General features: G+C 34.1%; 2 protein-coding genes across 18 annotated transcripts in view; one reads left to right on the top strand and one right to left on the bottom strand.

The window, feature by feature from the left end:
* LOC111504733 (uncharacterized) overlaps positions 1-17,038 on the top strand; it is a 398,322-nt gene that overhangs the window by 59,671 nt on the left and 321,613 nt on the right. Inside the window, exon 1 of one of the 17 annotated variants that reach the window (XM_074178855.1) lies at positions 13,670-13,705. The exons of the other annotated variants lie outside the window; for them this stretch is intronic. Coding sequence (XP_074034956.1) covers positions 13,685-13,705 — 21 coding nt within the window. The 5' untranslated portion in view covers positions 13,670-13,684. Of the gene's footprint in view, positions 1-13,669; positions 13,706-17,038 lie in introns of those variants that run through there. 17 annotated transcript variants of the gene reach the window in all.
* On the bottom strand, positions 4,661-6,033 carry LOC141483879 (uncharacterized). Its single transcript, XM_074178866.1, has 3 exons — positions 5,627-6,033; positions 5,379-5,567; positions 4,661-5,322 (listed from the first exon to the last, which is right to left on the bottom strand). The coding sequence occupies exons 1-3, from the start codon at positions 5,795-5,797 to the stop codon at positions 5,209-5,211; spliced, it is 474 nt and encodes a 157-aa protein (XP_074034967.1). The 5' UTR covers positions 5,798-6,033; the 3' UTR covers positions 4,661-5,208.

Here is a 17,038-nt window from a genome sequence, read left to right as displayed (position 1 = left end):
TGAAAGTACTCGAACGACCTATAAATAGTCATCTTTCGGAGGATTCAGTCCAGTCATCACCCGAAGACGATTGTAGATACTAACAATCGAAATGTCGTGAACCTAACGTGACTTGGAATCTCTTCACTTTTTATTTTTATTTTCTTTTTTCATTTATTTATTTTTATTCATTCAATTGTTCTATTTTTACTTGTATTTTATTTCACTATTATTTCATTTCAGGTTTATTTTGGTTAATATAATTGTTATTTTCAGCTATTTATTTTCAATTCTTCTTTTTTAGTTGTTTCAGGGATTTCAAATCATTTTATATAGTAGACAATGGAAGTCTGAACTAGTGAAAGATATCAATTTTTCTTCAACATGGAAAATTTTTCTGAACAATGACAATTTGAGCATAACTTTGTGCATTTTAAACCATGTTTTCGGCAGCCACATTTTAGAGTGTCACATTTGGTTTCACTGGTGCAGAAAATAGTTTAGAGAAATAATTCCTTTTCTGTAAATTTGGCCATAACGCCACGCGATGTTGCTTCCAGCTACAATCTGTTGCCGTCAGTTCGTTACCCAACCGAATTTGAAGCTGATAATATGAGCCGTGTAGTAGATTGGACAAGGTTACGGAATGCATACGTGTATTCACAGTATAACGATATATTAACGATTCTTTTACTTCAAGTCACAAATGGTAATGAATCAATACTACATTTCCTACCCTATAACATAATGTAATCGGCACCGTCACAGTCATCCCAGTGACTAATGCTTAGATAATATATAAGTCACGCTGCTCCGTCACCATTTCGATAGGCGGGTACTGCACCTGTAACAAAGTTGTTCTGCTACACCGTCTGTGGGTGGGAGATTTGCCAATATGGATGATAATTTTAACATTTACGAATAGATTTGATTAATTGTAATTCAATTTTTTGATATCTTCTTCGTTCGTTTTTTTTATAAAAAATATTTGCCAAATTCGATGAATTTTTATCGTCCAATAATAAATCTACCATGCATTTCTTTTCTGGCGATTCCAGATGTATCGCAACCAGAAAAGCAATGCAGAAAATCAACTATATTTTTGAAGGATTCATATTCGAAACTATTGGTTGTGAAAAATATAGCTTCTTCATTTCCAGAACCTGGCTTGGGAAAATAAGTGTCATCATTATTTGAATTCAATCCATTCAAAAGTACCAAAAGATCGATATCAATTTTATGACAATTTTATTACTTTCTCTGACAATTTCTATCGAGGTCTCAATTATGTCGGCATCAGCATCTTCTGCTTGTTCACAGGAAAATCTTCGTGACTGCAATCTTTTCATCAACGTTTTTATTATTGTGTCCTCGTTTTCTCGTTAGATACACATTTTCCTTGCGAAAGTGGTGTTTTTGTATGGTTTTGATAATTAAACTCGTCACATTTTTCGAGTAATTGAGGTAGAAATTTCAATGAATAGCTCAAAATTTTGAATAATGATGAAAATAAATTTTTGGATTCGAGTTTTTTTTTTTTCTGCATTTTCTGTGATAATTTCCAATAGTAATGTATATTTTTTGAAACTATCGCAAAGTAGCGATTTCAACAAACAAGAAGCACACCGATTTTTTTTTAACAGATGGTTTGACGTGAGAATTTTCGATAGAAAATTAGGGTGTATATTTCGATATTGAATCAAAATAAGGGGAAAAAGAAATATTTCAGATTCAAGAAATTACAGTGTGGTGAACATCAAAAGGTGAGTTTCTACCAAATTTGCTGAGGAAATATTTTTTTGCAGAAAATCAAAATAAAAAACCAACCAATCGGTTATTTGAATACTTCGCATAAATTTAAAGGTGATGTAAAAAAAGTTTGTCGGAAAAAGTTGTACATCTGTTCATTATCTACTATTTTGCTTCCCAACTTTTTTCAATAGGACTTGTAGTTTTGCCGGAAATCACGATAATCCGTTTTATACCGTTACGCTAGTTGCACACACACCGATTTTGGACGGCCGACTCTGTACCGGTCGTCCAAATTCCAATAGTGCACCACATGTTGGAACGGGACCTTGCACACATACCTACCGGTGATCGTCGCCGGTAAAATACCGGTGAGCAGCCGTCCACTGCCACTGTATCGCCGGCAGTATCGGGAAGTAGTGGCGTACGTGACTAAATACACTCTTGCATACTCACCGGTTTTTTACCGACCATTCCAGTCTCGAATGCTCGGTGAAATTGTAGTTACTACGCATTAACTTCGTTTTGGTAGTGCGTGCTGATTACGACAACAAAGCAACTGATTGTTTGACCGATAAGAATTCGGTGAGTGTGCAAGCACCCGCTAACGATAAAATATCGGCCGATTTTATACTGGCCGGCCAAAATCGGTGTGTATGCAACTAGCGTTAGAAAGTCACCCACTTTTGCTTCCCGACCTCAGATCGCGCGTAATCTATTTGTCCTTTCATTTTCGTCATATTTCCTTCCTTTTCGAATGGGTTTCATCTGGCACTGGTCTGTTGCATTTTTCTGAAACTATGTCAACATATATCTTACAAACGTGCACATATTTTTGAAAATGTTGCTTTTGAACAAATGCTTTCTTGTACAATAATTTAAAATGAAATTCATTTATCTACCATTTCTGGATTTCATTAAATTACTATACTCTCAAGTCATTTGCTCAACAAAGTTTCGAAGATTTTGGTGCACTCGAGAGAAAACATATTCAAAGATAATAAAAAAATCATCAAGAGATGACGATTAAAAGTGTCTACTGATTAGAAGAATGATTAGAAGTTTTAATGTCGAGAGACAGTATTTTTGTGGTGGTGAAGGAAATTATATTCAATAGAATCATTGTACGCCAAGGGTTCTAATTCTATCTATCAAATAAAATGAAAAAATAATTTCATATTTGAAAAGGACTTTATACCACTATCTATTATTAAACAGGAAAACCATTGAATGCCGAACAGGTTCATATGACAATAAGGAATTTCTATGCCGGCGTGGGCAAATCACCACCAGTAGCGTTACCACAACAAATGTGAAAGGGGTGAGTAGAAAAAACGACATGAGAATCGTTATTTAGCTCAGAATAACTGTTACTTTTGCCAATTATATTTATTTGTGGAATCATTCTTCGAACGAATTGAATTTTGCCATTTGTGATATACTGTTTGGAACCTTTGGTGTAGTAATGACTATTACTGGAGTTTTTTCCCAACACCAAATTGTTATTTTTAGACCTTGACATGTGTTTCGATCACCAAGTGATCATCTTCAAGAGGAAGATAAAACTAATAACTCCTCAAAACTAAAGCTACTTATACTAATCAGGTACATCATACAGGTAGGTAATCAGTAATACCACCCATACAAGTGTACCACCCTAAATTAATTTTACAATTGGCCTTTCTATTATTTACAATATGTCCTTATGCATGTTTAAATGTTACAGCTTTATATAGAACAATTTTCAGCTATATAAAATTAGTTTCACAATATTGCCTATCTAAATATATTTACAATGTGTCTTTTTGTAGTAATCAGTAAACCCAACAATATTATTTCAACAAGCTATATAGTATGCTATTTGGTATTGGTCCGTTGTCGTTATTCATAATATTATTATGTTTACTTATTTCCACACTCTCATAGGCATCTAGTTGCCTGTTGTTATTAACTTGTCTAACTAATCTTAAAGAACTGAAGTCTATGGAATGGTTTTGTTGCAAAATATGATGGGCGACTGCTGATTTTTCAAATCTTCCATATTTTAAGTGTGCTATGTGTTCCTTATATCTCACTTTAATAGATCTTTTTGTATGTCCATAATATTTTGCATCGCAGTCCTTACATTCAATTTCGTAAATTCCAGACTTTTCCGAATTCTCGACTTCGTCTTTTGGACTTCCCAAAAGGTTCTGCAGTGTATGACTTGTTTTAAAAATCATCTTCATACCTAGTTCCTTGAAAATCTTTCCAAAGTTCTTCGTATATTGGTGGTATGGAACTGAGATGTATTTATCTTGGTTTTTGTCCTTTCTGAAAGTCGAGATTTCGTTCATTCTTAACCTAAACTTCTTTTTCCTAATTATGTCATCTACAATACCCCTCGGGAAACCGTTAGTGGCTGCTATTTCCTGTATTATACGTTTTTCTTTTGTGAACCTATCATGTGTTAGAGGGAAAGTCAAAAGACGATGCACCAAAAAATTCAACCCAGCACGTTTGTGCTGTCCACAGTGATGTGAACTGTCAGGATTACCTACCTGTATGATGTACCTGATTAGTATAAGTAGCTTTAGTTTTGAGGAGTTATTAGTTTTATCTTCCTCTTGAAGATGATCACTTGGTGATCGAAACACATGTCGAGGTGTAAAAATAACAATTTGGTGTTGGAAAAAACTCCAGTAATAGTGAATTTTTTCAGTTAGAAAAACATGTCAATATATCATTTGAAAAAAAACACACTTTTGTTGATCCTTATGTGACTTCCAGGAATTTACCGTTACAGTGCTGTTTATGTAATTTTATTTCTGACCGGGATATTATAAGCTTATATCGTCATAGTTACGCTATCAATAAAGAGGGTCATAACTCCCTTGGGACATTATAGATTTTATAATTCCCTCTACCTTTCACAAGCAAAAATAAATAGAAATGAAAACTGAACCATATTCTATTTATTCACGTCATTACAAATAATAAATGTACAATTTTGAAATGTTCCCTGAAAATTACTTCCGCCACTGGAAACAATTTCTTCTTTTGTATGGCTGGAGCTTCTGTTCATTACAGTCGAGGTACCTGCCTCTTCTGATGACAAAGTAGACAACATACGCGCCGTTTTATTTCTCAATTCGATGCTATCCTCCAAATACCCCTCCGCCACCGTGGAACTTTTCCAACCTCCGTGTCTTTTTAAGTTAGTCATAGTTGCTCCTGCATTGGCTAGAGCAGTAGCAGAAGTGCGACGAAGGCAATGTCCCGTATAGGAAGATGAGTTTGGCAATCCTAAATACATTGCGATTTTGCTGGGGATTTTCCCAAACATGTTTTTTCCAATTGGCTGAGATGTACATTTATTTTGTCGGAAGCTCAAAAAAAATCGTTCAATACCTTTAGGACGCAAAGACATATAAAGTCTTAATAAAGGCAAAGCGGAGAACTTTTTCATCCACAACTGTAAATTTCTTCGATACACCAGTTTTACTTTCCGGTACGTTCACTACCAAAACGGAATCCCGGTCCTCTATATCCGATATCTTCATATTCAAAAGTTCCTGACTTCTGCATCCTTCTGCAACCCATAATCAAAACAACCTATAACAAAAAAAGGAAATAAATACACACAAAAAGGAAAATAAGAAAAAAATTACCTTATGCAATAAATGAATATCTTTAGGAGATAAAACAGCAGACTTTTTCGGCTTATAACTCTTACTCTTCCGTTTCAAAAAAGCCTGTAGTTCATTGAACTTGGTGATATCTCGTTTCTCATGTATAGTCACCATCGATTTTAGCATTGACCATTTAGTCCATAAAGAATTCGGACTATACGTTTCTGACTGAAACGAATAAACACAATTACTACCAAATCTACCGAAAAACATAGAAAATTCCTTACCAGTTCTTGAAAATATGCCAGAAATACAGTTTCAGTGACATCTTTTGGCATAACATTTTTCCGTGTCAGCCAGTCCAGATATATCTTGTATTCTTTTTGGTATACGGCTTCACTTTTCGATGGAATTAATGATTCTCTTGCTTGTTCAGCTTTTTTCAAGATATCCTCCATTATATTTGGGGTAGAAAACACGTTTTCACCGCAAACACAGCTTGATAACAAAGTTCTGTTTATAAACAAGTAACATAGCAACAACCTAGCAACAAGAAAACTCTACTATAATCAACGGTACCTGATTCAAATATACCGGGAAGGTAATGAATTGGTACATTTTTCCGTTTCAAAAATGAACAAAATTTTATTGAAATCGGTCAGAAATAAAATTATCTATGTACCACGGGAATTAATGAGCCTTAATAACCTGATATATAAAATGATTTGAAATCCCTGAAACAACTAAACAAGAAGAATTGAAAATGAATAGCTGAAAATAACAATTATATTAAGCAAAAATAACCTGGAATGAAATAATAGTGAAATAAAATACAAGTAAAAATAGAACGATTGAGCAAAAATCAAAATTAAAGAAATGAAAATGAAAATAAAAATTGAAAAGTTAAGAGATTACAAGCCAAGTTAGTTCACGACGTTTCGATTGTTAGTATCTACAATGTTTTCGGGTGATGACTGGACTGACTCCTCCGAGAGAAGACTATTTATGGGTCGTTCGAGTACTTTCACTTATCCCCGCTTTCCATTTTTTCCGCTTCACTGGTTGAGTGGGAGATGACCGTTTGGCGGGAGTTGGTCATTTTTTTTTCGCTTGATGCTTCCTCCAAACGGTCATCTCCCACTGAACCAGTGAAGCGGTTCTTTGGAAGATTCCCTCATCATTTTTTGTATCAAGATGGAGTAGTAGAAAGCCATAAACTTTTTTTCCCAATAATTTGGGAATATTTTTTTCATTGATTATTCAATTTGTTAGCAAAATTTATGAATATGTCAAGAGACTGACTAATTGCACTTTTCAGCGGTTTAAATCACACAGTAACTTCTCGAGGTTAATTTTTGATATAACTCTGTTCGTTTTTAGGGGTTGTAGAAAGAAAGACAAAACAATGAATATAAACTTTTTGGTGCTGTTTGGTTATTTGTCGGGTCGACTTGACTTGAGTATTATTTTCACATCGAAAGAAAACATTTTGAAAATCGAAGTGACCTCATTTAATCAGTGTTGAAGAGGTGAATCTTTCAAGCCCACCGCCACTGAATGTTGCGAGCGAAAAATACCAAATTAGACCAAAGTGTTTGGCGATCGATACGCGTTAGGGGTGGTAGCTGTCCCTAGACAGAATATAGCGCTTCTGTAGGGGCAACCATCTGAACCTTTGGGAAGTGTTGCGGAAAACTGAATACTACTTCAAGCGAAAAATATTTTCAGCACGTATTCGTTTCAATCAAATTATCTAAATCCAACAAACATAGTTTGTTTGATAGAAGTTCAGTAATGCTTTTGAAAATCGATAAACGAATCGCCTAACGAATTCGAGAAATTGAAATTTATCAGTTAAAGAAGATGGGATTTCGAAAGTGAAGTTGACTCAAAATTTTTGATTTGAAATTAAGTTTTGAAGATATGAAAATAATCACAATTTTGTTCTACCAGAATGACCAAGTGAATTATTTCTATTTTTTACGTTCCTGAATAATTAGTTTTAGATCTCATTTTTCCATAAATTATTTTTCACTATGGTGAGGAGAGGACTTCAGGTTGAATGGGAGAACTTTTTTCTGTTTTAGAATTTATGGAATACTAGTAAACCGCCCCAACTATTAACCAATAATGAAGATCTTTGATAAAGTTCACTCGAACAAAAAAATGCTCACAATAATCATTAACAGTACGACAAGATCCCAAAATGTTATCGATGAATTACCATTTATGTCAAACAGCATGATAAAACCACGGGTCCATGTTTGTTTTTGGATTTATTCTACGTCAGAGGTTCCAATTCCATCTTCATTAGTCTTTGTCAAACTTACTTTGTGTAAGACCATTTTTCAGTAAGAACAAGCAATCCATTCTCTCCAAGCGCTTTCTGAGGTTCTGACATGACAACAGTAGATGATCAAAAACATTCAAAATTGTGGAAAAGACACATATTGGCTTTCTACTACTCCATCTTGATACAGAAGAATGTGGAAATCTTCCAAACGAAAGAAGGAAGTAATCAATTTTGAAAGAAGTAACTTTCAGATAAAAACTGAAAGAGCAAGCCTTCTTGAAACAGCAACTTTTATGTAAACTTCCATTTACCGAAAGAAACATTATTTCGAAACAAATACTTTTATAAGAACAGTGAATTATACAGAAAACACTTTTCTCTACTCAGTTTGTATTCCAAACATTCGTTGTGGAAATGAATCAGATATCATTCACAGGATTTCTACACAATATATTGAGTGGAAGGTAGTAAATTTCACTTACATGGAACACTATCATGCTCACTGGTAGACATCGATGTTTTGCCATAAGAAACTTGCCTTAGGAGTCTACCAATCTGAATAGCTGAAGAGAAGTGCTCAAAAACATAATTTTGACAGTGTCATACGGTGATTGTACTCTGAGTTAGAAAAATGTTCACAAGTGCTACAAAGTTTTTACAGAAGGTCGAGTAGATGTGAATGACGACGTTCGCACTGGAATCCCTAGCACATCAACAACTGATGAAAATGTTGGTAAAGTGAAAAAAATTGTTATAGGGAATCGTCGAGTCACTATTAGAGTATTTCAAAAATTTCACCCCACGATTTGATCTTCACAAACTTTATGTTTCGCTAGCACAGTAGCTTTTTCAAGTGATTTATACTTCAAGTTGTTTTTACATTAATATTTATATACTACAGGTAACCAAAATCGAAACTACCTCAAAAAAATTACCTTAACCTCTACTTGGGGTACACCTTCAATGATGATCACCTGAAGCATATTACCTCACATCTACATCAATAATAATTCTTTCTCGGTTTTTAACAAAACAAGTTCAATAATGTTGATCTTTTCAAATCCAGTTGGTCATTTATCAGAATGTTTGAATTTTTAAGTTAATTAATTTCCATTACTTCCAAATGATTCAGTTTCAAACCTTTATTTTCTATATGCAAAATTTCGAACTCTTCATCAAATATATGATTTTCTTCTAGAAGATGATTTGAATATGTTGAATTTGTTTTCTTTACATAACTCGTATGATGTTCCTGGATTCCATTCCTGAATATCCTGCCCGTTTGACCAATATATACATCAGGGCACGTTCCACACTTTAATTTATATAATCCTGATTTCTGGAATTTGAATGTTTTGTCTTTATTATTTTTAACTAACTTTCCCAACATATTACTTGTTCTATATGCAATTTTAATATCTCTTTCCCTCAGAAATGAAGCCACTTTTTCCGTTTGTTGTCCAAAATACGTTAAAGCTCTATAATTTTGATTATCTACCTTATCAATAGGAAAAACGTCTCAAATCGCTTTTGCGTAGACTTTCTTGGCAAGTATTTTGTTTATTAATTAGCCATTAAACCCATTGTTAACCGCAATTTGTTTGATGATATTGAGTTCTTTATTGAAATTGTCTATTGAAAGAGGAACATTCACTAATCTGTGAATCATGCTATTTATTATAAGCTGCTACTTTGTGTTGATAAGTATGGGTAGAATTGTGATGTATATAGTAATATCCGTATAGGACGGTTTGTGATAAATTGAAAAATAATGTTTGTTGTTCATTCTACTAATTGTTAAGTCCAGATTGAGTTGTCTGCTTTTATTTCGATAGTAAATTTAATGTTTTCATGAATTTTGTTAATATCTCTATGAAAAGTATATAGTTGCCTCTTAGTACCTGTAAAACATACCAAAACGCCATCCACATATCTATGCCAATATACGAAATTCTCAATCAAAGGATGTTTAAAGATGGACTTCTCTAGGTTACGATATTGGGGAAACCATTAAAAAATCCAATTGATTGATGTTGCGGCAGACAGACACACTGATATGTCGAGAGACTTCCAATCATAATCTCTTGTGAAGAATGATATGGGTGAAACATATGGTGTTTGAGATAACTCATAGAGCTCAGGTCACAAATACTCGATGTTCCAGATATATCAAGTTTTGCCATATCGTTAATATATAGCAAGAATAAAATTGGGGCTAGGAAGAGAAGAGAATTCGATGACTTCTCAATGATGTTTGATAGACTGTAATCTCATTTGATATTCAAAGGTGATGAAGTTGAAAATATGGGTTAACATTTCCACGTTCATGTTTTCCAAACGACAACTATGAAAATTCGCCTTTGTTTCGTTTTCATGAAGACCGTGTATAATTAAGCTGCGATAGAAAGTGTAATAGTATAACAAGAAAGCCGTTATGACTTAATAGGTACTGATGGAGATGAAAAATCTACATATACAATCTACAATCAAAACTGACTGGTACAATATCAAACCATTTGATTTCATTGATCCATAATAAGTGTTTAATGATCCACACGAAGCCGTCTGCAATATGACGTCGAATCTCCGTTTCCATAAAAATAGACCCACAAAATTGTTTCGTGAGTTACAGAGTACATGCAATGCCTTCCCGCCAGGTAGCAGGCAAATAAATAATTTATTTCCCGTTTTGTGAGACACAACATTTGTAGGTTTATGTTCTTGCTATAAAATGAAGGGAACTCGTTACACCAGAGGAGTTACGACTGAAAAAAATTGCAGTGACTCGTATGTATTTTTGTGCAGTATGTGAATCATTGTACAACTTAAAAGGGTACGATTTTATATATAGTGGGGTTGATATAAACCATAATGATGGTCTTATAATATATGTTCAACTTAACAGAAATTACAGTTATAAACACATTGAAATCGGAATGATCAAAGAAGTAGAAATTATCATCAAATAATAAAAACATTTAAGTCGCATCTCTTCATAGATCACTACCAACCACGATAGACTCGTTTATACGAAATCTGTATTTATATTTAGAAACCAGCAAAAATAACTTCAATATAAATATTTCAGTAGAAGCCGTAAACATTAAAAAGTATTCTAGATGACCCAGTCATCTCCCACTAAACCAGTGAAGCGGTGAAAAGAGAGCGGAGATAAGTGAAAGTACTCGAGTGACCCATAAATAGTCATCTCTCGGAGTAATTAGTCCAGTCATCACCAGAAGATGATTGTGGATACATATTATCGAAACGTCGTGAAGTAACTTGGCTTGCAACCACTTAACTTTTTATTTTTTGTTCAATTATCCAATTTTTACTTGTATTTTATTTCACTATCATTCCATTCCACATAATATAATTGTTATTCAGAAATTCATTTTTAAATCTTCCTTTTTTATTAGTCCTTTCAGGGATTTCAAAACATTTTATATAATACCAGACAATGGAAGTCCGAAATAATGAAATTTGTTATTGATATTCATCATTTAAAATCTTTAGATTGAATTGAAGTGGTTATATTTTCAGGAGTGATCAATTTTTGGAAAAGAAAGTTTTTGGCTTTCTTTCTTTCCAAATGGAGTAGAAGAAAGCCAAAAACTTTCTTTCTCATCTTTAGATTCTTGTGTACTAGTATATTGAATCCAAATGATCATGTATATTTTACTTACAAATATTTATGAATATGTATGTACTCAACAATCATCACAAGTGTCACAAAATATTATTATTGATGCTTCACATCTGCCAAAATTTTTTTTCATTTCTTTGAGAAATTCCAACATTATTTAATATATAAAGAAGTACAAAAATATTCTACTTGAAGAAAGAAAATATACTAATGACATTTATCCTCAGTTTATAAAATCTTCAATATTATGGTAATGTTTATCGACCCCCTACTCATTAGAACTTGGAAGTAACATTCAATATGAAGTAACTTAAGATGTTTGTGTTAAAACTTGCGGTTTAGGTCCCAAACAAATACCTTGGATTCATGGGATAATTGGCAGCCTAATGATAACTTATGGAGCAACTCCCTGGTGGCCGAAGACTTCACAGAAAACGGCTCAGGCAAAGCTCTTTGACTTACAGAGACAGGCTTGTCTGACTATCTGTGGTACCATCAGTACCACACCATCAGCGGTCATGGAGATCCTTCTAGATCTACCTCCTTTCCAAATTTTTCTGGAGAGAGAGGTTAGATGGACTGCATATAGAGTTTTGCACATTGCCAATCGCACAAATCAATTTGATGCAGTGTGCAACATACTGTTGGTTGACACTGGAATCCACAGCATTCTGCAAATGACTTCTGATTCTATGCCTCCAACTGTCAACTACGAACTGCCTTATTAAATTCTGTTCCCGAGTAGAGAGGACTTGATCCTCCGGGAGAAGGAAATGTTAAGAGCAGATAGTTTTTGGTTAAAAGATGGTTCAAAAACAACTCCAGGCTTTGGTGCAGGTGTTTTCAGTCACAGACATAGGACACAGATATCAACCTGCCTGGGAATCTATGCCAATGTATTTCAAGAGTAAATGTACATTATTGAATTGTGTGCGAAGAGATTGGGAGAATCCAATCTCATACACAAGTCAAGCGAAGATGAAAGCTCTTGTCTCCTACCAAGCAACGTCTAAATTGGTAGCAAATTGTCAAAAACGACTCTCCTCGATAGGAAGACAGATTTTCTCTGGCTGGATTCCTGGCCATACTGTCCTGGAAGGCAATGAAGCTGCTGACTCACCTGCAAAGGAGGGTGCTGTAAGCAGCTTTATCGGACCAGAACCTGTCATTGGTATCACTTTACACTTTTCCAAACAAACATTGAACACCTGAATATAGACTTCTGGCAGAATCTTCCTGGATTGGCTCACTCCAAGGTGTTTATTCACCCTTCGGAGCTTGATACCAAACAGTTGTTGGACTATAGTAGGGATGAACTATGGTGTCTAACAGGCCTTCCTTCTCACAGGTCACTGTCATTTGAATCATCATATGCAGAGACTTGGACTGTCGCCTCTGTTTGGAAAATGATAAAACAGCAGAGCACATACTTTGTGCCTGCCCCGCTGGGGACCGAATCAGGTTTTCAGAGTTTGGCAGAGCCGTTCTCTTACCATCTGACCTGAAAGACTACTCGCCATACAAATTAATCGGCTTCGTTAAGAAGCTGGGTTTATTGGTCGAGTATGAATAGGTGTGAGCCACAATAAACCCTTATGGGTTGCGGTGTAGGGTTGAATAGACCCACTCACTTTCGACTAACCTAATTTAACTTGCAAAATTCATTTTATTCAATACAATATAATTATTTGGAAAATATATTGTCACAGCGTGGGATATTCAGTTTCCACTTAGAGGATCATCCTCTGTCTTGACTCTTCTCAATGAAAAACTTGACAATCGACACAGTTGTCTTACTTCAAAAATAATCAACTATAATATATTTTTTAGGTAACCGATGTCAAAAAATTTTAGTTAGAAGTGGTCAGCTGGTTGAAGCCGCTTCACTGTTAAATGTGATAGCTGTAAATGCTGAATCCAGTAGCTGGGTGAAATTACCACGATTCAAAAAGCACTTCAATGGTGCATTCAATGCTGCACTTGTCTCATTTTTCATGCACACCCGTGACTGAAAATGTTGACGTGGAACGTAGAAAATTGTGTTGCAACTGAACCTGTAAGGTCAAAGGTCTAATTCTGTACCGAATTTATCCATCACCCACACACTCCCATGACCCACCCTAGGGGTGTGATGCGGCCTTCAAACAGTCGAAAGTAGCCGACGGAATATTCCGGGCGCGAAATCCACCCTCTAGCTCGTCAAAACTACTTTCCGCTCGATACTGGGGTCGCTCCGTGCCATTGGTTCATATCCTTTTCTTTCAGTGGCAAAGATTTTGTCATACGGGCAGTATGCCGGTAATATAGTGAAATTTTTCCTGAGGTTTGCTCAAATTCCAGTAGGGTGTTAATTTTCTACTCCTGTTTGTCGTTCGTAGAGAAAAAATCGGATTGGAACGTTCCAGAATGGTAACGGAAAATGGTCAGGTGAGGTGTTTTCTCTTCTTCCATTGCTCTTTTTCTTTGAAATTGACAGCAGGATTATATCCTGCTGTGAACATCAAATTAGGTATCTTACTTAGTTGCATAACAATTTTAACATTATTCGATAATGGAATTTGTGGGGCATAAACTATATATCCAAAATTTTTCGAAATGTGATAAAAATTTTAGTTGCAATTATTTTTGGACTGAGTAAGTTTCAGATATATTGATTTTCAATAAAACATCTGCAGACTGGTGCAGTATCTATCTGATAATGTACCTATTGGTTGTCAGAAAATGAAATGTTTTATATAGGTATCTTCAGCAATAATTGCCCTCAATGATTGTCCTAAACTTCGAATTCGCCAAGCCATATTTTCAAGGTCGTCGTATAGAAATTTGCATGGAATTTCATGAGATTGTTTTCCATAATTTACCCTGCTTGAAAACAATAACAGGAGCTGCCAGCAGCTTACCTGATCTTAGACATTTTTCCAACATGTTGATTTTTTTTTGTATTTCATTTAAGTTTATTATGATGGGAAATGAAGATGACCATTATTATTATCATTATTGATTTTCTTGGAACTTTTTTGAAGATCTTACTAGAATTTATAAAGACACGAATAGTTTGTTCAATGTCAATAAAACTGACCTCTGTCTCATAACAAAGTTAAAACAAATTCACGTAGTGTCAGAATCTATCTTGGAATTATGATTAGCAAAGTATACAAATAAGCTTCAACTAAAAGTCCAAAATATGCAAATAAGAAATGAAACTGGAACAAGCAATTTTCGTGTGTTCTTTTATTTCTCCCAAATATTTTCATTCAGCAGAACTGACCAACAGAGCAACTCCAAAAGAAATTCCAATCAATCAATTTATTCAATTCACATACGTATTCTTGTCTATAATAAATGTTAGTTTATCTTCAATGATAATTACAGTAGATTAAAAAAAAATAAAATATAAATAAATAACAATAAATAAGTGGCGGTGTTCAGTTCTTGGGAAACGCGTAAGCAAAGCTTGTGTTGCGTATTTTCCCAGATCTGAACACAACCATGAATGTGAGAAAAAAAAACTATTCATTCCTTTCGGTAAGATATAAAAATTTATATATATATATATATATATATATATATATATATATATATATATATATATATCATATTATAATAAAAAAAATAATAATAATAGAAAACAATGATCAAACTGAAGAAGTATTGAACCAGACAATGAGGCGAAGAGGAGGCAGGTGTATGATAAAAAAAATCAGACATGATTCACTGAGTTGATTCAAACATTTCTTTTAAGAAATCAAAGTTGTGATCAATGAAGGATCTAATTGTTTTTTTGCGTTCATTAATTTTTTTTTATATTTCTCAATTCAACGGGAACTTGATTGACAAGTTTCGGTCCAAAGTAACGAAGAAACCTTTGGGTATATACGTTTTTACAAAAAAGAACACTAATTGTTTTCTCGGATTTGGCTCGGGTGTCGTGTATGTGTGTCAGATATGTGAGAGGTGAGTTCAACGTCCATAGTACACAGTGATAGGTGTATAATTTTCTGATATTGAATAAACTAGCCTCCTTATATAAGCTATCAGTTGGATGTCTTCTATCTTTCTTCAACACTATTTTGAGCAATGTATTTTGTATCACTTGAAGATTATGTAAATGTGTTTTATTCTACCCTCTCCAAACAATAATACAGTACCTTATAACTGATTCAGCTAATGCATCGTATATCATCAGTAATAAATGTTCATTTAGTATGTTTCTGAGTTGGTAGAATTTAAAAATAAGTTTTCTAAGTCTTTTCACGAGAAAATCTACATGTTTGTCCCAGCGGACATGTTGGTCAAGTATCACACCCAGATATTAAATTGTATCCGTTTTCTTTATATAAGAACAAATTAAAGGAGTTTGGCAATGGGGAGTATGTATGAAAATGTTTTCCTCTAGTGGTTGGTCTCTTATTATTGATGAAAAGGTTAAGAATTTTGTTGTATCAACATTTAGACTCAGGAGACTAAAATTCAGCCACGAGAATATAATGTTCAATCCATTTTGTGCTTTCGCATAAGTAGAGTCCCATATGTTACCATAAAAAAATTTGAAGCATACTTTGCCTATCAACGTTTGGTACGGATGTATGTATCTATGTTTCATCAACATGTTTCATAAGTTTACAACAGAAAAACTACAAATTATGTTGAAAACCTGGGAGTGACTGAACCTATATTTAAGAAAAATCATAGTGTCATAATACTCCACTACGTTTCCTATACCACCTATACCTTTACATCTCTCAGAATAAAGCTAGCACCAATGTCATCAACCTCAATAGTCAGGATACTGTAATACATTTTGCAAAAAAGCACCCTGTACTTGTGTGTTGAAGGCTGAATCGATTGAAAACATCAACTCAATTTAAATTTTGTTGCTTGTTTTTTCATAAAACTGCAATTCAATGAAACGCAAATAATAAAATTGTATGAAGGATCAAAATTGTAATAAAGAGTTTCGAAATCTTATGAAAGTAATTTGGTTTGATAGTTCAGTTCACAAGTTGAAATTCGCTTTAATAGAGATTAAGCTTCTGAAAAGATGAGCGAAAGCTCTTTGGATTTAGAAAGACGTGTAGAAAATGAGTTTTGATGATTTTATAGCACACAAAAAATTGCGATTGTTGAAATGAGATAAAAAAGAAGCCATGTAGATTTTCGTCACTAACTCAAAAACTATCGGTACATATGAAATGAAAGTTTTCAGAATTGTAGAAAATTTACAAAGAAGAAGTAATTAATCCTGAAACTGAAAATATAAATATTGGATTAAATTGAATTTGTTTATTGAAATCTTCTTTTTCTTTCAGAATCTTTTATTTTCATTCTCAAATTATTGATAGTTCTTGAGTTATTAACGTACGAAACTGGTTTCATTCCTCTTCCTAAGTTGGAGCGAACAATAAAATGTCACTCCATCTAGTAGAATGAGGAAGAAAAATTTCTTATTAGTCAGTGGGCTAATGCTTGAAGACTGGCAGTAAACAAATATAAAGAAATTAACTTTAAACGTTCAAGCCAGTCTCGAATATACCTACGCAGTAGGTTGAATAGACTGACGCCTATCAGAAAACAACTACTCCCCTGGCTAATGTTGGATTATATCCAAGAAGAGGAATGAAATACTCTGAAAAAATTCCGATTTTCAATTATGGAATATCATTGACTTTAGGTCGATGATGGCTCCTATCTTGCACTGATGAGTGGTTAATGAGCCAGAAACCGGTCTGCAAGTGTGCCCGTTCAAAAATTGAATGTCAA

This window comes from Leptinotarsa decemlineata, unplaced genomic scaffold (genome assembly GCF_025532065.1).
Source record: "Leptinotarsa decemlineata unplaced genomic scaffold, Ldec_3_MD MMD2_tig00004307_RagTag_RagTag, whole genome shotgun sequence".
NCBI classification, from domain to species: Eukaryota; Metazoa; Arthropoda; class Insecta; order Coleoptera; family Chrysomelidae; genus Leptinotarsa; species Leptinotarsa decemlineata.
This window is presented reverse-complemented; position numbering and strand designations above follow the sequence as displayed.